General features: G+C 55.3%; 1 protein-coding gene across 33 annotated transcripts in view; it reads left to right on the forward strand.

Annotated features, from left to right (window-relative positions):
* The window catches only part of CACNA1S (calcium voltage-gated channel subunit alpha1 S), a 147558-nt gene extending 122931 nt beyond the window's left edge, over positions 1-24627 (forward strand). For 23 of the 33 annotated variants that reach the window (XM_055728109.1, XM_055728110.1, XM_055728120.1 and 20 more), the window contains 24 exons: positions 405-464; positions 1070-1176; positions 1622-1709; positions 1965-2072; positions 2887-2939; positions 3210-3356; positions 3638-3839; positions 5261-5419; positions 5763-5873; positions 6383-6466; positions 14182-14310; positions 14955-15020; positions 15536-15627; positions 16109-16268; positions 16825-16952; positions 17370-17466; positions 18852-18954; positions 19438-19539; positions 19662-19786; positions 20861-20989; positions 21721-21920; positions 22552-22616; positions 23097-23206; positions 24133-24627. In XM_055728109.1, coding sequence (XP_055584084.1) covers positions 405-464; positions 1070-1176; positions 1622-1709; positions 1965-2072; positions 2887-2939; positions 3210-3356; positions 3638-3839; positions 5261-5419; positions 5763-5873; positions 6383-6466; positions 14182-14310; positions 14955-15020; positions 15536-15627; positions 16109-16268; positions 16825-16952; positions 17370-17466; positions 18852-18954; positions 19438-19539; positions 19662-19786; positions 20861-20989; positions 21721-21920; positions 22552-22616; positions 23097-23206; positions 24133-24393 — 2886 coding nt within the window. In that variant the 3' untranslated portion in view covers positions 24394-24627. Of the gene's footprint in view, positions 1-404; positions 465-1069; positions 1177-1621; positions 1710-1964; positions 2073-2886; positions 2940-3209; positions 3357-3637; positions 3840-5260; positions 5420-5762; positions 5874-6382; positions 6467-9836; positions 9894-14181; positions 14311-14954; positions 15021-15535; positions 15628-16108; positions 16269-16824; positions 16953-17369; positions 17467-18851; positions 18955-19437; positions 19540-19661; positions 19787-20860; positions 20990-21720; positions 21921-22435; positions 22617-23096; positions 23261-23774; positions 23892-24132 lie in introns of those variants that run through there. The other 10 variants (XM_055728132.1, XM_055728133.1, XR_008735375.1 and 7 more) reach the window with 10 other exon arrangements.
* Positions 24628-26179: the final 1552 nt, after the last annotated feature.

The raw sequence follows: 26179 nt of genomic DNA on the forward strand, positions 1-26179 counted from the left end.
TGGGTGAAGAGATCCACCTGCAGGGTGCACCAGGTTACCTTGGTTCAAGGCTATGGAGGCTTACTGGAGATGCAGTCTCTGGGGTGTCTCACAGGAGGCAGCTTCCCAGGGCACTCGGTGCTTTTGGGGATCAGGTGCTTTCAGGTGAATCAAGTCAAGCCTCACTCGCTTGGAAACTGTGCTTTGTCTGAGGCTGCAGGTTGGACCATGCACTGGGGAAAATCAGCAAAGCTAAGGGAAGTCAGGAGTCTTCTTGGCAGTGGGTTTTGCAGGCTCTGTTGAGCTAGGTAGGATCCCCAGTCCACAGAGTGGAGGGCAAAATCACAGTGCCAGGATGTTTGAACACACTGGAGCATTTCCCACATTGCCCAAATCTCATCCAGTTCTGGTGCTTCTGTTCCCAGATTCTCGGATACTTTGACATTGGTTTCACCTCTGTCTTCACAGTCGAAATAGTCTTGAAGGTGAGTTTCTCTGCCCTGTGGGACTGGCCACACACGTGACACAGTGCATGGGTCTAAACTGTCCTGGCCATGGGCACTCATGCTTTTTGGGTGCAAACTCCAGGTCCCAGCAAGGGCAAGCTGCCAGCTGACCCTCACATCCCCAGAGTTCATGCAGTCTAGGTGGTATGCAACCTGTCCCAGAGGCCACGTGTCCCTCCAGTAAGGAGGCAGCCAAGTCAGCTGTGCTGTGACACAGATGGATAGATGGGCCATGGCACCAGCATTTTCATTCTGACAATGCCCTTAAGAAAAGTTTTGAGAAAGGGAAAGCAATGGAAATCTGTGGAGTAAAACAGTAGTTCAAGCAGCTGCTGCATGTTGCTCCCACTCCAAGTCTCTCTACTCTTCTTCTCTGATTTGCTGAATGACTGAGAAGTCTTGTCTCCAGACAGTACAGGACAGAGGATTTCCAGCTGAAGTCAGCTTCCTGCCTGGCTGCAGAGGTAGAGGTCTGAGCGGGATAGGGTCCCCAGGCCCCTCGTGCCTTGTCCACCCCAGGGCTGTGGAAGGACCATGACCCTAAGCCTTGCCTGGCTTCTCTCCTAACTCCTTCTGCTCCACAGATGACAGCCTACGGTGCTTTCCTGCACAAAGGCTCCTTCTGCAGGAACTCTTTCAACATCCTCGATTTGCTGGTGGTCGCTGTCTCCCTCATCTCCATGGGAATTGAGTAAGCATTTCCACACTTGACAGGGTGGGCACAGGTCTGTTTAGCCTGGCAGGGTATCTGGAGTGCTGCAGCTCTCTGAGTTGGATGGAAAAGGAGCAGCCAGCCCAAGGGCCAAGCATTAGCCCATGTGCTAGTGTCCCTAAAGTCATGCTTTACTAGTGACAGGGAGGGGGACAGGGCATGCACAACGGGGAGTCAGGGAGGCAAACTCCTTGAGTGTCAAAGGTGAAGATCTGAGCAGGAATTCCATCTGGATCTGCCTTCTCCAGCTGCCAGTGTCCCTTGGTCTTATGTGTGGTGATGGGTTAGCGATATCCGCATGTCTCTGCCATCCCTTGCCCCTCACCTCTGGTCCCAGCTTGGCCTCTATGACTGCTTGCTGGGGCTGTGTCAGGCTGGCCTGGGCAGGGGAATTGCTCCATCTCAGCTCTGCCTTCCTTCTCAGGTCCAGTGCCATCTCAGTGGTGAAGATCCTCCGGGTGCTGAGGGTGCTGAGGCCCCTGCGAGCCATTAACAGGGCAAAGGGGCTAAAGGTAAAGAGGGAGGCTGGGGCTAGGGGTCCTTGGCCCTTACAAGAGGTTATGTGGCAGACATCATGCCCTGTGGGGTTTGTGAGGCCAGGAACCCAATTCCCACTCCCCATCTGTGGAAGGAGTCTGCCCCATCCCACTGCTCTTGGCAGATTCCCACTCTTCCTGGGGCCCATCCCTGCAGTGAAAGGGTGTGGGACATGCAGCAGGGGCTTGCCCTAGGCATGCTTACCTGTGCACTGTCCTCAACCTCTGCAGCACGTGGTCCAGTGTGTATTCGTGGCCATCAAGACTATCGGTAACATTGTGGTCGTCACAACATTGCTGCAGTTCATGTTTGCCTGCATTGGAGTCCAGCTCTTCAAGGTGAGATGTGTCTCAGATGGGCAGGAAAGATGTTCTGCTCAGGCACATCCTGGACAGGCTCTCCTAGTCATAGCCCTTGGGGATGGTGCCTCTCAGTGTTGAAGTCAGCACAGGCCGTACTCTCTGCAAGAAGACCTGCCTGCACCAGACCTGCTGGCAAAAGACCTTGCGGTGAGAGGAAGGCAGGAAACACCCAGGATACTGCCAGGTCCAGACAACACATGTAAAGGGACCAGCTGCCTTTGCCCCACTTTGTGCTTCAGTTTCCCCTTTCTAAGGCAGCAAGTGCTTCTGACTTCCTCCGTGCTTTGAATGCAAAGTTTCCTTTTTCACAGCACTACTCTTGCTCTCTGGACCTTGGCTGCTCCAAGGGAGAGCTGGCCCTGGCTGAGCTCAGTTTTGTTCTAATAATTGAGCTTAAATTCCCAGCCAATATGAGGAGAGCTTTCAGGACACCTTGCAGACAGAGAAGACCTGTCAGCATACCTTAACTTTTAGTTAATTCTAAGGTTGTTGCTTTCTTTCCTCTTCTCCAAATAGTTGGCTCCCAGATAGGATGAGCTAGACACTAGGCAACATTTACTTGTCTCAGCATGGGATTGACCCTAGGGTCTCCTGTGGCTCCTGAAACACTCTGTGAACTGGGTTGTGTTGGAATGCAGAGTGGGGAAGCCAGCAGTGGTGTGAGGCAGGGGCCAGAGTCAGCACAGAGGCAGGGTGGGGACTGACTGTGGGCTGTGAAAAAGTCAAAACTCCCCAGAGTTTCTGAAGTCACAGCAAAATCATAGCCTCTTCTGATCTCTGTTAAATGCAGGGCAAGTTTTATAGATGCACAGATCCATCCAAGATGACAGAGAAGGACTGCAGGTAAGAGCTCTCTGCAGCTCAGCCCCAGCAGGGCAGTGGCCAGAGATGGGAGTGGTGTGTGTGGCAGGGGTCACTTGTGTTCCTCCATGGGGATGTTGCATCAAAAATTGGACCTGAGGTCTCGTGCTGTTCTCTCTCCCGCTGGGGTAAATCAGAAACAAGTACAGGGTTATCCTCCCCTCCCAGGGATGAAAGAACCCTGGGCCAACACTGCAGCAGGTGGGCTGAAAGGGACCCTGCCTGGTGAGCACCACATCCCTTCTGCTGCAGGGGTTATTTCATCAACTACGTGGACGGGGACCCCAAGCAGATTGAGCTACAGCAGCGTGTCTGGTTGCCCAGCAACTTCCACTTCGACAATGTCTTCTCAGCCATGATGTCACTTTTCACTGTCTCCACCTTCGAGGGCTGGCCACAGTGAGTCTGGCTGCATGCGGGGCCTGCCAAGGGATGGGTCTGTGCTGGGAGCAGGTCACTGCCATAGGCCTTTACCGTGGTAAAGAAAGAAGAGCTGCCCAGGCTGAGGAGCAGGGCTAGCCATCCTGGCAGTGGCTGTGCAGCTGACAAGGTCATCCCAGCAGCCCTGTCCCACCACTGTTGGATTTGGGATGTCCCCTGAGCTCTCTGTAACCTTCAAGAGGAGATGTGGTCTTTCCCAGCTAATTAGGATCTCTGTTGCCTTGCTATCCCTCCTGTAGGCTGCTGTATATGGCTATTGACACTAACGCTGAGGATACAGGCCCTATCTACAACTATCGGGTGGAGATTGCAATGTTCTTCATCATCTACATCATCCTCATTGCCTTCTTCATGATGAATATCTTTGTGGGCTTTGTCATTGTCACTTTCCAGGAGCAGGGGGAGAGCGAGTACAAGAATTGTGAGCTGGACAAGAACCAGGTAATGGGACTGCTGGGACAGGGCAAGGTGGACCAGCCCTGGATCTGGCACTGCTGGGACTGGCTAATTTGGATCAACCCTTAGTGGTGCCACTGGTGGCGCAGAAAAGTTGAACGTGCCCCAGATCTGTTTGCTGCTGGGGCAGGGTGAGGTGGACCCAAGCCTGGCCACAGTGCAGGCCTTCCAAGGGAAGGGCAAAGTGGACCAGAACCAGGGAGTGGGCCTTCTGCTGCAAGCAGGTGCTCACACTGAGCTGGATCAGTGTTGTGCTCAGTTCTGGGCTTCCCAGTAGAAAAGTGACATGGATGTACCAGGGCGAGTCCAGCAAAGAGCCACTGATATGACTGAGGGTCTGAAGCATCTGTCATGTAAGGAGAGGCTGAGAGCTGAGTCTGGTGATGAGAAGAGAAAGCTCAAAGGGATCTTACCTATGTGTATAAATACCTAATGGGAGGGTGTAAAGAAGATGGAACCAGGCTCTTTTCGGTTGTGCTCATTTAACAGGGCAAAAGGCAATGGGCACAAACTGAAGAAAACAAGAAATTCCATTTAAACATTAAAAAAACCCTTTTTTTATGGTGAGGATGGTCAGGCACTGAAACAGGATGCCCAGAGAGGTTGCGAAGTCTCCATCTTTGGAGGTATTCAAAACCCAGCTGGACACAGTCCTGGGCCACATGCTCTAGCTGGCCCTTCTTTAGGCAGGGAACAGTCACTAGACCATCTCCAGAGCCACTTTCCACTGTCAGCCCTTCTGTGGTGCTGGGGAACATCAAAGGTGAAAGCACCAGAAGCAAGACTGGCATCAGCAGAGGATGTGGCATGTTCTGGGAGGGACAGCTAGAGAGTTGCCTGCTGGCCCAGAGAAGGTGCTGGCATGCTCATTTGCTGAGCAAGCCTGCAGATGCAGCATGGTCACCTTGGGCTAAGGGTAGCAGGGGTCATCTGAGCTGCACATGAACTCAGCAGAAAATGCTCTGGCCTCCTGGGGAGGGAAGGGCCTGCTTAGTACCTCTCAGGTTCAGAGAGAAAACTCAGTGCCCCCTTCACCCCCGGTTCATGTGATGTCTTCAGGCTGGTCTTGGCCAGTCCTGAGAGACCCTGGGAAAGTGCCATGATAACCAGACAGGCTCTGGGCTGGAGTGGTCAGTACAAGGGCAGCATGGCAGTCTTTGGAGGCAAGCAGTGGCTTTGGAAACTTGATCCTGTGTACGTGCCCTGGGGGTGTATTTCCAGAAAGCACAGCAGATACTTGAACCATTGCTGTCCCTGGCCCATGTTGGTGAGCTAAGAGAAAAGGAGGAAATCCAGCTTGTGTCTGTGGGGACATGCAGTGTTGCCGGTGGTGCTGACTCTGTGTCTGTGCCCCTGGCACTGCCCTGTGCCCCACTGTGGGATTACACCTGCCCTCCCCTCCCCAGCGCCAGTGTGTGCAGTATGCGCTGAAGGCTCGTCCACTGCGGTGCTACATCCCCAAGAACCCCTATCAGTACCAAATCTGGTATGTGGTCACCTCCTCCTACTTTGAGTACCTCATGTTCTTCCTGATCCTGCTGAACACCATCTGCCTGGGCATGCAGGTAAGGGGCACAGTGCCCACCACGGGTGGTGGAGGAGTTTCCACAGCAGCAGGCGGGTTAGCTGAGCCCTGCCACCTCCAAGGGAGCTTCTGGGGAGAAGATCTTTCCTAAACAGCAAAGCTTGTGATGTGTGCTTACCACCCCTGGGGATAGGGGCAAAGTGGGACTGGTTAGATGTATGGAGCCCAGAGAAGGGGCTGCAAGGAAGAAATTTCCTTTTTTCTGATCATTGCTGAGCCGTAGGTCTGAGGGACAGGGATCTGCATCCAGCACACACCTCTGAGTTCACAACGAAGGCTGGATCTGCCACGGGCTAACATGGTTCCTTCTGCCTTCTCGTCAGCATTACAACCAGTCTGCAGAAATGAACCACATCTCAGACATCCTCAATGTGGCCTTCACCATCCTTTTCACCCTGGAGATGATCCTCAAGCTCATGGCCTTTAAAGCCAAGGTGAGAGGAGGGCATGGTCAGGAGAGCAGGAGAGGACCTCAGTCCAGGCCAGGGGTGTCCATTAACCCTACATTTAGCATCTCTGGAGTACAAGCACCCCCAGGCCTGAAAATCCAGAGAAATTCTCCTTTTAAGACCCTTGGGGTCTCGCATGCACAGGACCTGTGAGTTTCTAGAAGGACTACTGTTTGTCAGAGCTACCATTGCTAGCCAAATCCAACCCAATCCAGTTGGCTATTGTTCCCATCTTCAAGGTCATCTGTCACTGGTGAGATCATAGCTCTAGCTACCTCAATCCACCCTTCTCATTTCACACCATCGCAAGACAGGACCAAACAATTGACCAGAGGGTGCAAGGTCTGACCACCACCCCTTCTTCTGACTCTCCCCAAGTTGGCAGAGGTCACTGGTGATTCTTCTGCCACTCCTTCCTCTGGGCACCATCATCTGTCTCCTCTTTGACTTAACCTTTGGATGTTCACTCCTCTTCTCTGGGTCTTCCCTGGCAGGGCTACTTTGGGGACCCCTGGAACGTCTTTGACTTCCTCATAGTGATTGGCAGCATCATTGACGTCATCCTCAGTGAGATTGATGTAAGTATCAGGCTGCTTGGGCACGAGGGTGTCCCTGCAGAGCACCACTGCTGACACCCACCTCAGGCTGTGCCACAGCACTTGCCCTGGGGTGAGACAGGCATGCTGGTGTGGTGTCTAGCTCTGCAGAATGTTGGTGTCCTCTCCTCTCTCCCTGCTATGCTTGGTTCTGAGGAGGGACAAGCCAGGATCAGCCTGTGACATGGGTCTGTGGAGATCACAGCTGTGGCCCTGTGGAACTTCAAGCACTGTTTAAACATAACAGACCATCTCCAGCCAGCCAGCATGTCACAGTGGCCCCCTCCCCTCCCCTGAACCTGTAGGCACTGGGGTCCTATGGAACACAGTTTACTCACTGAGGACTGGACCACGAGTAGCAGGATGCATGCCAGCCCCTTCCCCCCTCACCCTGTCTGTCTTCCATGTGTGTGTCTGGACAGGCAGTCACCCACACATCCAGCCTCAGATCAGTGCAGGTATGAAGAAGAAGGGTTCCCACAGCTCCCTGTACCCACAGGACACTTCTGTCCCATGCCAGGAGAGGATCAGACATATCAAATTTCAAGGCATTTGCTTTGCATGTGTCTCTTTATACAGTGATACATACACATACACATACTGACTGTGTATGTGTGCATGTGTATACTCTACACATATTTCAGAAGCTCTACACCATATAAACTGCTTGGCTGGGTGGCTGCAGGCAGTGGCTATATGGTAAGTACTCTGCTGGGGAGCATTTTCAGAGCAGTGCTAGGAAGCCAGCATGCCACTCCCTTTCATAGCACTGGGACACCCGCACCTCATCCCTAGCACTGAAAATGCCCCTCTGCACAAGGAGGTCATGCTGCATTTAGCAGATCTGATGATAACCCTAGAAGCAGCTGTAGGATCGAGTAGATTATAGATTAACCCTCCCTAGTGACTTTGCATGCTGTCTCCTCTTGGGAGAAGGGCTTGCCAGCTCCAGTGTACTGCAGGGCTGTGTCTGGCAGAGATACTGCACTGCTACCCCTGCACCAGGGTACCCTTCTGCTGTTCTCTGTGCCAGGGAGAAGAGGGCATTTAGGGGCCCTTGGTGACAGTTATCTGCCAGGTATGGAGGGTGGTCCAGGCCTTACCGAGCTGGGATGAACAAAACCATCCACCTTCCTCCCCTGTGACAGCAACATGCACCTCCCTGCGCAGACTTGCATGTTGATACTGCCGTCCTCTAGCCTCTGGGCTTCTCAGCCTTGATGAGCTCCCAGATTCCATGCCAGTACCAGCAGCTTTGATCTGTCACCAGATCCTCCAGGACCCCATCCTTGGCCCCCCAGCTCTCTGCACCTGTGAACTGGGTTCCCATTGCCTGTAGGATATAATTTCCTAATACACTATGCACTACCTCCTTCCCCATCCTGTTATCACTCAGGAATGAAGTCCAAATGGTGCTCAAGGCCCTGGACTGGGCAGTGATTTTCAGTCCTTGTGGAGTGAGAGACTGGGTCAGCTGGCACAGATGCCGAAGTACTGCTGTGCTTGCCATGGGTCTGTGGGGGTGCCCAGGGACACAGGTCATAGGCACCCGGAGGGGTCTGGTGCCCTGGCCAGGCTGGCAGGGTCTGACCCAGGTGCTGTGCCCTGCGTGCTGCAATGCTTTTGGCTGTGGCAGGGCTGTGCAGAGGGCCAGGAAGGATTTCACAAACGGCCCTATATGTCCTGAGCTTCCCTGGCCCTCTCCCCCAGGTCTGGGCGCTGCAGCAGTAGGAGCACTGGTTTCCCCACCAAGTCCCCCAGGCTCTTCAGGGACCTCCATCACAGACAGTCCTGCTCTGGCAGGTCTCATGCCGCGGTGACCATTTATGTCTCCTCCTGAGAGCAGGGCCCCTCCCAGCTGCCACCTCCATGTGCTTTCTTCTCTATCCAGCCCACATCTCTACTAGCATCACCAAGCTTTTCTCAGCCATCTGGTGATGTGCAGGAGGATTAGGAGGTGGGAGGGCAAACTCACCCCCCCCCCCTTCTGGTAAGTGTCCTCCCTGCTGAGAGGTCAGTACAAGGTGGATCTGTTACCTATGGCCCCCAGGAGCTGTTTGCAACCACTGCAACCCATCACAGATCACCTTGCAGGTGCAGGCAGACCTTGGGGGGCTACAGTGTTTTCAGGAGGATGGCCTTCACAAAACAAGCTTGCACTGTGGTACAGGGGTGGTGAGTGACACCTCGCAGCAGCTGTGCCATTCCTGGTAGCAGCCAGGCACTCTGGTTTGCAAAGTCTGTCCTCTCCTCTCTCTTTCCATTCTGCCTCTTTTTTTCTCCTCCCTCATGTCTCTGTGTGTGGCTGTCAGGGTGAGGTGGTGGGGAGAATTGTGCTGTCAGGAGCTCTCTGCTAGCCACCACAGCCAGATCTTCATGGTTGTCCGTTCATTGAGTTCCCCCAGATCCCAGACGGTATTGAGGGATCTGGGGCAAAGGGAAAGTAGGGATGGGGGCTGCTCTGGCAATGCTACCCCAAGCTCTGAAGTGTAGGGGGCTGGCAGTGTCCATGCTTCTATGTCACTCCTGCCAATGCCTGGCCTGGAAACTTGGTCCCTTCACAAGGGCCAACCCTCCCAGCCTACCCAAAGCCTCCTGCAATCGCTGGCTGGGCACCCAGGAACAAACCTGGTCTGTGCTAGGGGCACTGGGGCTGGGCCACCCCACTGAGGGTCAGGTGTTGGTGTCTGCACTGGGATACCCCCTGCCCCAAAGTATCCTAGGGTCTCTGCAGAGAAGAGTGTGTCTCCAGCTAGCTTCGAGGAGCCTCAGGGGTTTGTGCGTGTGTGTGTGTAAGCACACCCCTGCGTGTGAACACGTGCCTTGTGTGTGCCGATGTGTGTGCAGACCAGCAGTTCCTGCCTCTTGGGTTGGTGGGTGAACAGTACCAGGCAGGGAAGGGTTTGTCTCCTACCTCCTGAAAGCAGCCCAGCTTGCTGTGGAGGAGCCATGGGTTGGCTTGAGCTGGTCAGCTTGCCTCCAGATCCCACCTCTGGCCTGACCTGGGTTGTGACCATGGGAACCAGAAAAATTACACAGTTCTGAGGTTTAGCCCAGATTTCCTGGCCCATACACACCTTACTCCTTACGTGGGTAAGTCCTTCATGATCAGTGCATCTCCCTGGCCATCCATCTGCTGCCTCTGCCCCTCAAAAGTCATCTTGCCTTGTCAGTGAGCCTGTGACAGTGGGTCTCTGCCTGTCCTTCCCCTGTACTCCTCCTCTTGTCCTCAATTTCCATCTTACTCTTCCTTCTGTGTCCAAGTTGTCTTCTTCTGCCACCACTCATCCCTCCCTCCATCCCTCTTGTTCCTGCCTCACTTCTCCTGCTGACTTTCTTGTTCTCTTGACAGACTGTTCTTGCATCCAGTGGCGGATTGTACTGCCTCAGCGGAGGCTGTGATAGCATCGTAAATATCAGCTGCATGTGCTTGTGGTGTGCCCCTCTCCCCTTTGCTGCCCGTGGCCGTACCAGTGTGCCTGTGGCCAGTGTTTGCATGTGTCCTGCATGTCATTAAACTACACCAGACCCAGCTGCTCTCTCTGCGGTGCAGCTCCCCTTCCTGAGAGGGACTCAGGGCAAGACACCTCACACACAGGCACCCCTTCCCACCCTGAGATGTACCAGGCTGTTCCCCAGCCCTCCTGAGTCCATTTGCTGGCCCAGTCCTGCCCTCCAGCACTGCAATACCTGACCTGAATGGGGCATCTAACAAAGGTGTTCTTGGCTGTTGAGGGCAGGCCACTTGGCATGGTTCCTCTGAAGGGATTGGCCTGCACGATTACAGCCTCTGAAACTGTTAGCTGGAGAAATGGTTAGAGAGGTAACTCTTGCACCATGCCTTCCCTCAGGGGGCTGACTGTGTACCATGATTCCTGGCCTGATGTGCTGGGAGGCTGAGTGGGTCAAGCCCTGTGCTGGTGGCTGAGACCACCATGGGGGTGCAGTGGGGTGAGATGCCCTGGGTTGGCCCATAGGAGCTCCCGTAGGAACTCTGAAAACAGGCAGGGGCTGGCTGCAGGGTCCCATGAGCTAGAGCCTCTTCCCAGGGCTCCCAGGGCCCTGGTGTTGGGAACTGCAGAGGACAGGCTGGCCTTTGCTAGGCACTGCCCAGGTCCTGATGGTGGGGACATGATGCACTGGAGCTGATGAGATGTTCCTGACCACCATGCTCTCTGGGCAGGTGCTAGGCACTAGGAGAGTGAAAGGCAAAAGAAAGAGACGTGGGGAGAGGAGATGGTGTTGTCCATTGCAGCCCTGGGAACTCAGAAATGCCAGACTGGGCAAAATGGAGCTGCTGGGAGGGGTGTTTGCAGATGGGGTCTGTTGCCCTGAAATAGCTGGAAGCAAGTGAGCTGGATGATGGGAGTGAGGGGGATCCAGTGGCAGCAGTAAAGCTCTGAGAGGCCAAGGTGGCAGTGGGAAAGATATTCCAAGCAGTCATGGCAGTTGGGATGAACAGTGCCTGGAGTGTGTGGAAGAACTTCCTGACACAGTTGGTCGGTGAGGCGACCAGGCGAGATGCCTCCTGGACCTTCTGCTTACAAGCAGGGAAGGACGGGTGGGTGATGTGTTGGTCAAAGGATGTCTTAGGCACAATGATCATGAGATGATACAATTTCCAATTCTTGGAAAAATAAGGAGGATGTTCATCAGAACTGCTACCTTGGACTTCTGGGGGACAACTTTGGCCTGTTTAAGAGCCTGGTTGGCAGAGTCCCCTGGGAGACAGTCCTGAAGGGCAAAGGGGTCCGGGAAGGCTGGACATTCTTCAAGAAGTCTTAAAGGCACAGGAGCAGGCTGTCCCCATTTCCAAAAAACAAGCCAGCAGGGGAGAAGACTGGCCTGGCTGAGCAGAGAGCTTTGGCTGGAACTAGGAGGGGAAATGGAGAGTTTACCACCCACGGGAGGGGCAGGCAACTCTGGAGGACTAAAAGTATGTCACAAATTTCTGCAGAGCGAAGATTAGAGAGGTGGAAGCCCAGCTAGAACTCAGGCTGCTCACTGCCATAAAATAGAACAAAAAAAAGTTTTTACAAATACATTAGAAACCAAAAGAGGGCTAAGGAGAATCTTCATCTTTTATTGGATGCAGCACAGAACATTGCCAGAAAGGATGAGGAAAAGGCTGAGGTGCTTAATGCTTTCTTTGCCTCAATCTTTAACAGCAAGACCAGGTTCCATCTGGGTACCCAGCCCCTGAGCTGGAAGACAGGGATGAGGAGTGGAATGAAGTCCCCACAGTCCAGGAGGAAGTAGTTAGTGACCTGCTGCTCTATTTAGACACACACAAGTCTATGGCACCGCGTGGGATCCACGCAAGGGTATTGAGGGAGCCAGCAGAGGAGCTCACCAAGCTGCTCTCCATCATCTGTCGGCAGCCCTGACTAACTGGGGACCTCCCAGAAGACTGGGAGGTAGCCAATGTGACATTCATCCACAAGAAGGGCAGGAAGGAGGATCTGGGGAACTACAGGCCTCTCAGCCTGACCTTGGTGCCAGGGAAGGTTATGGAGCAGGTTGTCCTGAGCACCATCACATGGCAGGGGCAGGGCAACCAGAGGATCTGGCCCAGCCAGCACAAGTTTATGAAAGGCAGGTCCAGCTTGAACCTGATCTCCTTCTATGACAAGATGACCTGTTGAGTGGCTGAGGGAAAGACTGTGGATGTTGTCCTTGTGGACCTTAGCAAATCCTTTGACACCATCTCCCACAGCATCTCCTGGAGAAACTGTCTGCTCGTGGCCAGGACGGGTGTGCTCTGTGCTGGGTTAAAAGCTGGCTGGATGGCCAAGCCAGAGAGTGGTGGGGAATGGAGTTACATCCCGCTGGCACCGGTCACACGGGGTGTCCCCAGGGCTCAGTGCTGGGGCCACTCCTGTTTAATATCGATGATCTGGATGAGGGGATCGAGCGCTCCCTCAGTAAGCTTGCAGACAGCCCCAAGCTGGGGGGAGCGTTGATGTGGGGGAGGGCAGGAGGCTCTGCAGAGGGATCTGGGCAGGCTGGGCCGATGGGCCAAGGCCAGTTGTAGGAGGTTCAACACGGCTCAGTGCCGGGTCCGGCACCTGGGTCACACCAGCCCCACGCAGCGCTGCGGGCTGGGGGCAGGGGGCTGGGAACTGCCCGGAGGGAAAGGGCCTGGGGGGCTGGCTGACGGCAAACTGAACGTGAGCCCCCAGTGTGCCCACGTGGCCAAGGAGCCCAACAGCCTCCTGGCTTGTGGCACAACAGTGTGGCCAGCAGGACCAGGGCAGTGACCGTCCCCCTGCACTCGGCACTGGCGCAGCTGCACCCCCAACCCCGGGTTCAGTTTCGGCCCCTCACTCAGGAGGGACAGTGAGGGGCTGGAGCGTGTCCAGAGCCGGGCAGCGGGGCTGGGGCAGGGGCTGGGGCACAAGCGCTCTGAGGAGCGGCTGGGGGAACTGGGGGGGTTCAGCCTGGAGAGGAGGCGGCTCGGGGGGGCCCTCATGGCTCCCTACAGCTGCCGGACGGGAGGCTGTAGCGAGGTGGGTATCCATCTCTTCTCCCAAGGAACAAGTGATAGGACGAGAGGAAACGGCCTCAAGTTGCACCAGGGGAGGTTTAGGTTGGACATGAGGAAAAACATCTTCACCGAAAGGGTGGTCAGGCACTGGAGCAGGCTGCCCAGGAAAGCAGTGGGGTCACCATCCTTGGAGGTCTTTAAAACACGTACAGATGCATTGCTTAGGGACATGGTTTAGCGGTGGGCTTGACAGTGCTAGGTTAATGTTAGGACTTGGTGATCTTAAAGGTAACCTAAAGATTCTATGTTTCTATTTTTTTTGTATGGATCCTTGTGGTAGAGCCTGGGGCTGAGTCTGTGCCATGCTGGAGCAACCAGGGGAGCAGCTGACCAAGCCCTCGGCATCTCCAACTGCCAGTGTCCTGGGTGTTCCCAGACAAAACCTGGCCCTTTGGGCCCAGGACCTGTGCCTGCTGAACCCCCTCCTTCCTGACAATTCTGCCCTGAATCAAGGAGTCCCCAGCCCTGGCACACAGCTGTTCACCCCTCCAAGGAGGGGCCCACAGCCACCCCAAGAAAGCAGGCATCACTGCAGGTAGGGGTGACGCTGAGCAGTGCCGCCCCAGGCCCACCCCGCCTTCAGTCCCTCCTTTGGTCCCTGAAAGCCATGCTGGGACATTCCCAAACCAGCCTTTATGTACTTAAACAGCCATCATTAACCCTTCTTGTGCCTGGCCTACAGCTCACCTTACAAGCAGGCCCTAAGGTGGGAGAATCCCATATGGTGCATGCTGGGCGAAAGCCTTCAGGGACTTGAGCCTGTCCTTGGGTGGCCCTGTCTGGCATGCGTGTGGTGAACAGCACAGCTCTCCCAGCCTGCCTTACAGCATGCCTTTCTCCCTGCAGTGTCCCATCCCTCTGGCTAACAGGATTACTCTCATACTCATAATCGGGCATCCCAGCAGCCTGGGGACAGAGATGTGAGACAATGGAGCTGGGGAGATGAACATATTGGGAGGGCTGGAGGGAAGGTGCCAGCACATCCTCTTTTCAGTCTGGTCCTCCATGCAGGCAAGGGCTGCAGGGACCAGGACTGGTGCCTGGGGGAGGGAATGTCATTACCCTTCCACCCCCCAGGATCTGGACCCTCTCTTGTCTGCCTGGAGGCATCAGCACCTGACACCCACCAAGTGTTCTGCTCTGCCTGCAGGACTCTGATGACAATTCTCGTGTCTCCATCACTTTCTTCCGACTGTTCCGGGTGATGCGGCTGGTGAAGCTGCTGAGCCGGGGGGAAGGTGTCAGGACCCTCCTGTGGACCTTCATCAAGTCTTTCCAGGTATGTGAGTGTTCCCCTCCCAGACAAGCACGTGCCCTGGACTGGCAGCAAGTTCTGATCCTCAGGGCAGCTGCGTGAGCAGTCTGTCCTCACCAGGCAGAAGAAAGCTCCAGTGCTGGTAGGCTGCTGGCCTTAAACTGGACCAGGGGCTTGTGCTGTACAGGAGAACATTCCTGTATGGGCGTGAAGATGTGGGAGGGCTCCCTGGCTGACAACACCGTGTGTCAGTGCTGGGCTGAGCAAACAGGCAGGGCCTGCCCAGGTCCACCAGCCCCAGTCCCAGCGAGGCTGGGCTCTGCACCAAGTGGGTAGCTCAAGAGCATTCTGCAGCATCTCAGCACATAGCCCCTGAGCCTGGGCAGTTCCCTCAGCCCTGGGCGTTCCTGTGTTATGCTCAGCCTTTGTCCCAGCTGCAGAGACCTGATGCTCCCCCGGGGGCTGGCATAACCTGCCCATGCATTACAACTGGACAGTGGGGCTGGTGGGAGGGTGGTTAGAGGAGCAGGCAGGAAGCAAGCTATCCACTCCCCACATGGCGGCCAGGATGCTGGCCTCACACAGTAGCTCCAGACTCAAGCTCCTGTCTCTGGGTTGCCTTGATGCTGGGCTGTTGTCTCACATAAGCCGTGGTCCTTTTGTCACAGGCTCTGCCCTACGTGGCCCTGTTGATTGTGATGCTTTTCTTCATCTATGCTGTGATCGGGATGCAGGTGAGAGGCACAGGGGTGGGATTTGGTCTTGAGCAGATGCCCTGAGCCTAATAGCATCTGGGGAGATGGGATGGAAAGGGACTAGGTTGTCTGCCAGGCACTCCCTGGACTTTGCACATGATGGGACCATTTTACCCTGGTCTGCAAGGATGTTTACAGCCCCAGCAGCCTCCTTCCATCCTCAGGCTGCAGCTAGCTCAACTGAGGCATACAGCAAATAGCACTTTCAGAGTCAAAGACACAACCTAGACACAGTCACCAGTGCTTGTGCCTGGTTCAGAAGACCTTGTCTCCTTGGCCCGGAAGAAATGCAGCATAGACAGGGGCATTTTCAGCATAGGCAGGAATGTCCAAGGAGCTTGTGAGCCCCAGAGCACCCACAACCCAGTTTCAGTCTCTTCTGGGGACACCCAAAACCAAGTAAACAAGAGGAAGAGGAGCTCAGGGACAGGGGTGCTCTGGAAGGTAGTTGGTGCCTGAGAAAGGTGCTGTGATGCTGAAAAGGTGATTTACAGATGTTTGGGAAGATTGCCATGGTGGATGGGACCCAGATCAACCGAAACAACAACTTCCAAACCTTTCCACAAGCTGTGCTGCTGCTCTTCAGGTCAGTCTTGTCTTGGTGAGCTAACATCTTCAGAAGCGAGCTGGGCTCAGAGTCAGCATGGGAGCCCACCAGCCTGGAGTGAGGGAGACCAGCATTTCTCTGGTTGATTTCTTTTTTGCCCTACAGAAAAATCTCTTGAAGCAGTGGAAACATTTCAGGTTTGCTTGGTGCAGCTGAGTTGGAGGAGAGAGAGGCACTTTGGGGTTTCTATTCTCGATGTTTCTTTCCAAGACTGGATTTTAATTTGTGAATCTTGAGGAAACTCAAGGGGAAGCAACAGCTCAGTCCAAGCCTTTCCTCAGTTCCAAATGCTTCACTTTGGAGCTTTGAATAGGAGACTCCCCACAGCAGCCCAAGCCCAAGATCCTGGCTGCTCCTTTCCCAGTGGCTCCCCATCCCCCTGTGTGCTGGGCTGGCCACAGCCCTCCCTGCATGCCCAGCTCATCATGCTGAAGGACGAGCAGGCATCCCCTCTCCCCAGGTGTGCAACTGGTGAGGCCTGGCAGGAGATCCTACTGGACTGCAGCTACGGCAAGCTGTGTGACCCTGAGTCAGACTTTGCTGAGGGCGAGGAGTACACCTGCGGCACGGGTTTTGCCTACTTCTATTTCATCAGCTTCTACATGCTCTGTGCCTTCCTGGTATGCTGGCTTCCACGGGGCTCCCTTCGGCACCCCTGTCCTGGCCCTGGGTAGCCCCTGGTGTTGAGTTAGATTTGCATCTCATGGGGCTGAGCCCACAGCACCCTCTTCCTAGGGGCATCACCCCCCAGCCCATCAACCCAGCCATGCTGCAAACTTGGCACCGCATTCCTGTCAGGCCCAGGATCCCCCATTAGTTCCTTCCCACAGACAGCTTCCATGTGCTGCCATCCAGATGTGTCTATGTTGGCTCTCACAAGGGTGGCGAGGAAAGGTCCTGTGCCTGCTGCAGCCTTTAACATGATCTCCTTGGGTGGGAGGTCCATTCCTGCATGGGGTGACCCACAGCATCCCCTGGCTCCAGGGGAACTCAGGCTTCTCCTCCTGAGCACATCTGCCTGCATTTTCCCATGGCCCTGGGTAGGGCCTGTGCGCAGCACTGCCCTGTTCTGTGCTGCCAGCTGTGAAGGCTTTTGCTGTTCCTCTGCCAAGGGACCTGCTGAGTGCTTGGCCCTGCCCTAACTCGTGTCCTTCACATCAACTCCTCTGCCCTCAGATCATTAACCTCTTTGTGGCGGTCATCATGGATAACTTTGACTACCTCACTCGTGACTGGTCCATCCTTGGGCCCCATCACCTGGACGAGTTCAAACGGATCTGGGCTGAGTATGACCCTGAGGCCAAGTGAGTGACAGGGGATGCATGGCACAGAGGGGATGGTCTGTGGGAAGCCTGGGGCTGGCTGCCCTTAGACACACAATAGAGCTGTGGCACTAAGAGTTAGTTCCCAGTGTCTCAGAGGTGGATGTGGACTTGCCAGCATATTCCAGGGCTGATACAAGCCATCAGGAGGTTTGGGGACATAAGACTTCCAGTCCCCTCTTCATCCAGCCCAGGTGATGCTGCCAGCTCTTCCCATGCCACTGCACACCTTTATCTGCTGTCTGGTGCCATGAGGAACAGCTGCTTTCCCCAAGAGGAGCATAGGGAAGTGTAGGGATTTGCCCACCACAGGAGCACAGGGCAGGCTGCAAGCATGAACCCACCCAGCCCCTGCCTGAACCACTGTCCACCTGCTGATGCAGTTTGTCATCTCTGCAGGGGCAGAATCAAACACTTGGATGTAGTGACTTTGCTGAGACGTATCCAGCCTCCCCTGGGCTTCGGAAAGTTCTGCCCGCACCGTGTAGCTTGTAAGGTAAGAGCCAAGGGGGTGACAGGGTGTGTGGGCACAGGGTCACCTTCCCCAAGCTGTGTCTGCTTCCTCCCTAGAGAGGCTGAGGGTGACGATCCAGCCAGCTTCCCAGCATAATGGTTTATATGCATGCTCTGACCTCTTGTGTTTAATGGAAGAGAGTATTCTGGAGGCAAGGAGAGATGCTGTTAACCTGCACGGAGCTGATGTTTCAGGCTCCTGGAGATAAGGAACTGCCTGTGCTCAGCCCCACACTGGGGGGGGTCTCCGCCCAACCTGGACCGCTCCGTGCAGAGGGACTCCCGAGCCACACTGGTGTGCCCCACATCTGCATCTGCTGCAGGAGAAATTCTGGGCCTGAGTACCTGGCCATACCAACTGGGCTGTAGAATTTTGTTTCCAAGGGCTGATAGCACTGAGGGAGCTGGAAACACCATCTCTGTATGCATCAGTACACTTTACCTGGCTTAGCTCATTGTGCGCAAGTCCAGGGCCTGTGTGGGACTCAACGTGTAAACCACACGGGCAGGGGCTTAGGCACTGGTGTAAACCCTTGTGGGTCTTAAGCAAACTCATTAGGAGTTTTGATCCCCAGATCCCTCACAGCAGCCTGGGGCACTTTTTGGAGAGTGGAGCACAATGCAGAATTACTCCCATCTCCCTGACAGCAATACTGTGTCTCTTGCTGGCTGGTTGTTAAGCCTGGAGAAAAGGAGGCTGAGGGGAGACTTTATTGCTCTCCACAACTACTTGAAAGGCGGTTGTAGTGACATGGGTATACATCTCTTTTCCCAAGTAACAAGTGATAGACCAAGAGGAAACGGCCTCAAGTTCATCCAGGGGAGGTTTCGATTGGATATTAGGAAATAATTCTTCACTGAAAGGGTGGTCAGGCACTGGAACAGGCTGGCCAAGGAGGTGATTGAGTCACCATCCCTGGAGGTGTTTAAAAGACATGTAGATGTGGTGCTTAGGGACATGGTTTAGTGGTGGGCTTGGCAGTGCTAAGTTAATGTTTGGACTTGATGATCTTAAAGGTCTTTTCCAACCTAAATGATTCTATTATTTTCTCCGGTGGCACCAATGCCCCATAGATTGTGTTATTTCCACAGATCTGACCTGGTTCTCCCTGTAGCTTCATCTGGTTTAGCTGGCTGGTTAGGATCAGCAATGTTGCTGCCCGTGGCCTGTGTGCTGCCAAGCACTGGTGCAGAGCCCCGTGGGCCTGGATAGAGCTGGGAGGGCTCTTTGACCAGCAGCTCAGTGCCCTGAGCAGAGCCTCTCTCTGGCCAGTGTGGCTGCCCTCTGGCCAGGACAGGCTGTGTGTTTGTGGGGAGCTGCCAGACTGCTCTGGTGCCTGGAGTCACAGGTGTTGGTTTGCTTTGCAGCGTCTGGTGTGCATGAACATGCCCCTGAACAGCGATGGCACTGTCACTTTCAATGCAACTCTCTTTGCACTGGTGAGGACAGCCCTCAAGATCAAGACAGAAGGTAAGTTATGCTCCTGTCTGCCTCTATGGCCTGATGGGGTGACCCTCTTCTTGTGCTGCAGGGTGCTGGTTACACACTGTTCTACTCTGTCCAGGGACCTCAGGGCACTTGCCTATGAGGCTAGACCCTCTGGTGCAACCCTTAGCTTCATGCTATTAATTACCTCATTGGACCAGAGACCATGGCCATGTGCATGGGGCTGCTGAAACCAAGCCTGGAGGACATTATTAGCTGCAGGCACATGTGTTGCAGCCCTGGAGTGAACCAATGCCACCCCAGCTGAATAACTTAGCCCTGAACAGCTGAGGAGTGGTTCTGATCCAGTTACCGTCTCTGCCACAATGTACAGCCACCAGCCTCCCTTCCTGCACTGTTGAGTGTAGTCTGATCTCTCCCTGCACCAGATTTTCACATGCTTTTTCTTCACTCATGTTCACATTCCCCTGGGAATGAACCACTCTGTCCTGCTCACTTTTCTTGCAGGTAACTTTGAGCAGTCCAACGAGGAACTCAGAGCCATTATCAAAAAAATCTGGAAGAGAACAAGTATGAAGCTTTTGGACCAGGTCATCCCACCTATTGGAGGTATGCCACATGATGGTACTTCCCAGAGGGGCAGAGGGACATCTGGTCAGGGTCTCAACTGCTCTGACAGCTCCAGGGCCTTGTGATAGGCAGTATCGTCAGGTTGGTTTCCTCCCCTCCAGATGATGAAGTGACAGTGGGCAAATTCTATGCTACTTTCCTCATCCAAGAGCATTTCAGGAAGTTCATGAAGCGCCAGGAGGAGTATTACGGGTACCGGCCCAAGAAGAACCCTGTGGAGATCCAGGTTGGTAGTATGTGGGTGGTGTTGGAGGGGTGACCCTTCCTGGGGGCAGGCAGGGTGTGGTGGGGAGCTCTGCAGATCAGGCAAGAGGCTTCCCCCAGCTCAGGAAAGTCCAAGGTGAGAGACAGAGCTGCAGTGACACATGGGGACCTCTGTGCCTTGGTCTCTGGAAATGAGGTGGCCCTAAGTGCTGAACCGGCCATGAGCACCCCGCTGCTGAGGGTGACCTTAGTGTCCAGGGTGCAGGTAACTCCAGAAGCAAAGGAGATTTTCAGCTCCCTGCCCTCCTGACTTTGGCCACAGAGAGGGCTCAGCAGGGTCTGGGGCCTCACCAAGCAGTTTCTAAGATTTGGAAACCCCCTCCACAAACCAATGTCTGGGCCAAATGCTGCTCATCCAGGCCCTTATCCACCTACTCTTCTCCATTCCCAGGGCCTTCTCCTTTTCCTCACCTTAGCAGTGTTGCAGGTAGTTCTGTGTGCCTGGTGCTCTCTGTGTCATCTTTCTTTGTGCACTTTGTTGCACTTTGCCTAGTGCAACATCATGCGGAGTGGGGTTGGTGTGGCTCATCTTGAGCAGGACCACTGCAGTTAGAGAAGCCTGCACAACAGCCCTCAAGGGTGCTGTCAGGGTAGGACAGGAGAGGATTTAGGTACCTGGCCAGAGCAGCTGGGATGTCCCCAGCTTTTCCTGACCTTATAGAGAAGAAATAACTTGTAGAGATATAACACCAGGAACAAAAGGTGCAAGGCAAGCAACAGAGCCAGGCCCCAGATCAGCTATCTCCAGGTCAGGGACAAAGGCACAGCTACTCTTTGTGCATCACCAGCTCAGCCCTTCGTTAGGCTGCCCTTAGCATACCCCTTTGTGGGACAGCATTAGCCCAGAAGCTATTTTCACCAAGCACAGAACCAGCCAGTTGCAGGGCGACCCATGGCCTGTCCCTGGTAGGAGACCTGGCAGAGCAGCGTGGCTTACCTAGTGAACGTGATTCATTGTGTTTCCTTGTCCAAAGCCCAAAGTGAGAGGTGTGGTGGGGCCAGGCCACATCCAGCCATGCCTTCTTGTCCCCACCAGGCTGGGCTGAGGAGCATTGAAGAAGAAGCTGCTCCTGAAATCCATCGGGCCATTTCTGGGGACCTCACTGCTGAGGAGGAGCTGGAAAGAGCAATGGTGGAGGCTGCCATGGAGGAAGGGATATACAGGGTGAGTGCAGCCCTCAGGGCACCCCAGGTGGTGGTGGTCGCCCCAAGTCCCCATTTTAATGTGTTGGTGGTGGGTCAGTGTGGCTACCAGCAGCTGGAGGACAGTCCACAGAGGTAAGCCTGACCATGGAAGGCAGTGTGGACCACAAGGATGGGTCAGCACTTCTTTCCTCTCCCTGAGCGTTAGGACATCCTGGTTGAGTCATCCTGGGCAACCTGTTCTCCGCCTCAGTTTCCCCTCTGTAAAAGGACCCTGCTCATATGCCTGGCCGGGGTGTGCTGAATGTTTACCCACAGGTTTGGAGGGACCCATTCACACCTTCCATCAGGCTAAGGCAGGGTAGCTCAGGTGTTATCATTACCAGAGCAGAAACAGATTCACTTCCCACTCCCTGGGAGTCTTTGAGACAGCCTGGGCAGGTGTGGTGTTGCAGGGTTGCAACTCCTGCTGTGTTCAGAGGTTTCACTAGCTCAGGCTGTCCCACAGAGGTGGCAGGATTTGCCATGCACAGGGCTGGCTCCAATCCCAGTGCTGCTATGTGACCATCACCCCTCAGTGCCTCTGTTCTTCCCTACCAAGGCAGTTAGGCTTTTGAAACCATGTGGTCTGTGAGGCCCAAGTAGACAGACCAGAAGACTGCTGTTCCCATGGGCACCCCCACACGTCTCCTCCCATGGGAATGGCCCCAGAACAGCCCAGTGAGCCCCTGATGCCCTCCCTGTTGGTTGCAGAGAACAGGTGGCTTGTTTGGCCAGGTCGACAGCTTCCTGGAGCCCAGCAGCCCTCTGCAGCCCCAAGTGGCCAGCCAGAGGCCCCTGCAGTTCTTGGAGGTGGGCAGCGAGGACCTCGATTCCCCTGTCTTCCTTGATGACTTCCCCCAGGAAGGCAATACCAACAGCAACAATGCCAACAGCAACAACTGGCTGGAGGGGTAAGGGCTGGCGAGCCTCATGTGGGCGGGTGAGGAGGGGCAGAGCTGGGCCATGCCTGGTAGCTCCCAGAGGGGCTGTGCTGGCAGCTGGCTGTACATCAGTCTTGCCCAGGGTCTTCCTGGATGGGTAAGGTCTGGAGAAGTGGCCGAGTTGCAGCAGCGAGGTCCCTGCAGACTGGGGGAGGCATTGAACGATGGCTGTGGAAGTGGCTCCATGGTCACAGGAGCTTTGTGCAGAAATTCAGCCCCTGGGATGTGAGTCAGTGTGTGTGATTCCCTGCGTGCCCTTCTTGTCCTTCCCATCACTCCATCTCAGTGCCGTGAGGATTGAGGTGGACAGCAGGGCTCCAGGGATGAACAGCCCTTCCCCCTTCCCTGCCAATCTCTCAGTGCCAAGGCCAGGTAGAGGCCACCAGCACCTTCCTGGGCACAGGTACAAGGGACAACAGTTACCGTTATAAGAGGATGTACTTAATACTACTTCTTGGTGTCTCCACCCTGTTCATCCGTCCCAGGTGCCCCTACTGGTCTGCCCCCAGCTGCATTCCCCAGGGTGGAGAAGGTGGGGAGGGCTGCACCCCTGGGTGCAGGGGTCCCTGCTCAGGCTGACCCACCTGCCTGCCCTTGCCAGGATGGAATATGAGGACGAGGTGCTGAGGAAGACGGTTTCAGCAGCACCCAGGCATCCAGCACGGGGTGAGTCTCAGCATCATTCCTCTGCTGGGGGATCTGGACCAGCCCAAAGGCCAGGGCAGGGGGAAAGGGCTGATGTTGGTGGGCAGGAGGAGGAGACGCAGACCCCAACAACTTGAAGGTTATTTGAGAGCCCCGAGCACAGTGGGACCTGTCTGGAGACTTATAGGAGACCATCCTCCCACCTTCCAACCCTCTGGGGTGATGGATCCAGTGCCTTGGGCTGAGGGAGGAATGGCCACCCCTGGGCAGCAGGGCCAAAAGACCATGTTCATCTCCACAAACAGGAACTTCTCCTTCCCAGTGTGAGTGGGAAGCCGGCACAGGGCAGTGGGCAGACACTGGGACTTCAGTTGGTCCTGAACTTCTAAATTCTTTGGTTCCCCCAGTCTAGTTAACCCAGAACACCCATTCCCAGCTCTGGGCAGCAGTGGTGTCCTTGCTTTTGTGCCCATCTAATGTCCCCACCTTTCCCTCTCCCAGAGCTCAACCACCCCCTACCCATGAAGAGGCTGCAGTGGAGACTGAGCAGGAGACAAGGGGCCACCGCTGGAGTTCACCCATCATCAGAGCTGCACCTTCTCCCCCAGGAGGTAAAGGGGGCAATGTATGCCCTGAGACAGCAATGTGTGGGACATTGGTGAACCTCCTTCTGCTCCTGGGAAAGGCTGTGCTGGGGAGGAGCCAGTCTCTAGAGCTGCCGGCCATGAAGCCAGCCTTACTGGAGCTTTCCTTTCTGATCAGCTCAGGGAAGGAGACAGGCCCTCACCCCACTGCTGCAGCAGGCACAGGGTGCTCATCCAAGCTGGGATAGCTCAAAGCAGCATCTCTCTGGCTCCCTGGCTGCCTCCAGAGCCAGGGCAGAAAAAAGGGGTGCATCAGATCTGCTCTCACACTCCCTGGCTGCCCTTGGCTGGCCACAGTGCCTCATCGCCTGGCAAGTGCTGTGGCAGGAGATAAGGGTCTGGTTCCCAGCTCTCTTTGCCCACATGGTCCTGCTGGTCCCGTTGCGGGTGGTGTCCTGAACCCAAGAGTTTCTGGCAGAATGGGAGCGCATGCCTAGGCTGGGGACAGTACCTGCAGCCTCCACACGAATATGGGAGGGATCTTCCATGGGAATTGCACAAGTCCAGGCTGCAGTACTTTGCTCCTCTTGCCCAGCTGCCTGGAGAAGGTGGCATTGTGACAGGAACAGAGTCCAGCTCAGGGTACCAGCAGGGTGAAAGTGGTGACCCAAGCACATCCTCCACCCTGCCCATCACCTTCCTCATTCAGGAGGTAAGGCAGAGACACAGCCTGGCAGAGGAAGAGGCAGGGCTGCCAGGGAGTGAAAGGGGCTGGCCGGGGTGCCATGCTCATGCCAGGTTGGGAGGCTGGAGGGCAAAGCTTCGCTATGAGCATGAGCAGCAGGTGTGTGCCAGCACAGCAGGGAAAAGGTGGTGAGGGTGGGCTGCCTGCAGCCTGGGACACTTCTACAGACTAAACACACACCAGGCTGTGACCCCATCCTCTGCTGCAGGCTCTGATCTCTGGGGGCCTTGTGGCTCTGGCCTGTGACCCATCCTTCATAGCAGTGACCAGGGACGAGATGGCAGCCAGCAGCCAGCTGGAGATGGATGAAGTGGAGAAGGCAGCCTTGGAGCTGTTAAAGGGAAGAGAAACACCGCAGGGTACAAAAACTGACTCTGCCCCCCAGGACACCTCGGCTGCGTCACTAGGCATCTCCCCAGAGCTCAGCACAGCCCCCTCCCAAAAGACCACCACCGCCACCCGCCTGTGAGTGACCTGCCAATGCAGCCCAGTGGGCACGGTCCCTTCAGGAGCTTGCAGGGGGGGGTTACTGGAGCAATGCCGCACTGATCCCCCTCTCTACCTGGGGTCCTGATGGGCTCTATCCAGCTGCAGGAGGATTTTTGGGCTGGGTCTCCAGGATGCTGGTGCAGGACAGGATAATGCTGTGCCCGCAGGGTCTTGCAAGAGCTGGACAGGTCATTAAAGTGTTCCTGCTGTGTGACTCTGTGGATCCCCCTGTCCCCTCCTTCCTCTGCCACCCTGCCTTCACAGCCTGTGCCCACGGCTGCTTGCTGCCTAGCCCAGCCTGGGGAGAGGGCTGCAAATGCGAGAACACATTTAATCAGAGCTGGTGGTGATTCACAGGCAGCCTCCAGTCCCCATGCTGAGGGAGATCTGACCCTGCTCCCAAGTGCTCATGCCTCAACTAACCATTTGAGGGTGCCACACTGCGGGTCTCCTGGTATCCCCGCAGCTGGACGGCATCCTTATGTCTCTGCTGGAGGGTATTCCTCCTGCTTGCAGCCAAGCATGTCCTGTTGGAAGACAAATGGCAGATCTGCTTTGGGCTGGGGCAGCAGGCAGGCACAGGCTTTGTGCCACAGTGAGGCCTGGGGACTTCTTGGCTCAATCTCCCAACTGTGTAAGAAACTGGGGATGCGACAGAGGTGTGAGAGAGCGTGTCCACATCAGTATGACAGCCCTGGATCTAACCAAGAGGAGAGCTGGCCACTGCGATGCAATTTCTGTCACTTCAGGTATCTCCAAACACTGTTGTCGGGCTTGGGTACTAACTGGTCAGTCCGGCCCACAGGAGGGTCTCATCCAGCCCACAGACATCCCCACTGCTCTGCAGGGGACAGGCTGGAGATGCCACAGCCAGGAGAGCATGGGGAGCACAGCACTTGCTGCATGCCCATGGCAGTACTGCCCAGTACTGCCTCTGCGCTGTCCACTGCTGCCTGGTATCAAGTAGCAGCTGAGGTTATTCCTCTAGGGCAGGGGTCCTCAAACTTTTTAATTAAACTTTTTAATTAAAGCGCAGGTTAAGTGGCAGGAAGTAATCTGCATCTGCTTGGTTTCCCCCCCCAACCCCCGGCAGAGGGGGGCGGCGGGGGGGTCTGTAAATACCAGGGGCCAGATTGAGGACCCTGGGGGGCCATATAGGGCCTGCGGGCCGTACTTTGAGGACCCCTGGTCTAGGGGAATGGGTCTGCTCAGCGGTATAGCTTTACAGATCTCAGTGCCCCAGGTGGGGGCTGGGTGCCAAGCGCTGAGGCAGCCCCATCTCTCCAGGCCATCTCTTTCACTGGGATCTTGCTCCAGAGGGCCCCCAGCCCAGCCAAACTGGGTAATGCAGGGTTCTTCCTTGCCTAATATATATTAAAATGCAGCAAACTGATGGGTCCTGGGGGAGATGCTGAATCAATAGAGCTTGCCTGCTCTCCAGCAGGGCATTTATTTGTTAACTTAATAAAAGGGAAATGGCTGTTGCTGAGCTCCAGCTGCAGCCTGAGTGTGGGGACATGGCAGCGCAGACAGCTTTCCCCCAAGGGGATGAAGGCAATCAGCAGGGATGTCATAGGAACAGCTGATGCATCCCTTGTTCTTGCTTCACTGCCCTGGGGCAGGACATACACCCCTTTACACCCACACTCACAGATACACCCACCTGCTCCTGAGGAAGGGGCATGGGATGGTTGCCAATGAGGCTCTGGCATCTGCTCTGCCGGGGGGATGTCAAGGATGTGCTTCATTAGTTACAAGGTGAATGG

Source organism: Falco cherrug, chromosome 16 (genome assembly GCF_023634085.1).
Source record: "Falco cherrug isolate bFalChe1 chromosome 16, bFalChe1.pri, whole genome shotgun sequence".
Taxonomy (NCBI): Eukaryota; Metazoa; Chordata; class Aves; order Falconiformes; family Falconidae; genus Falco; species Falco cherrug.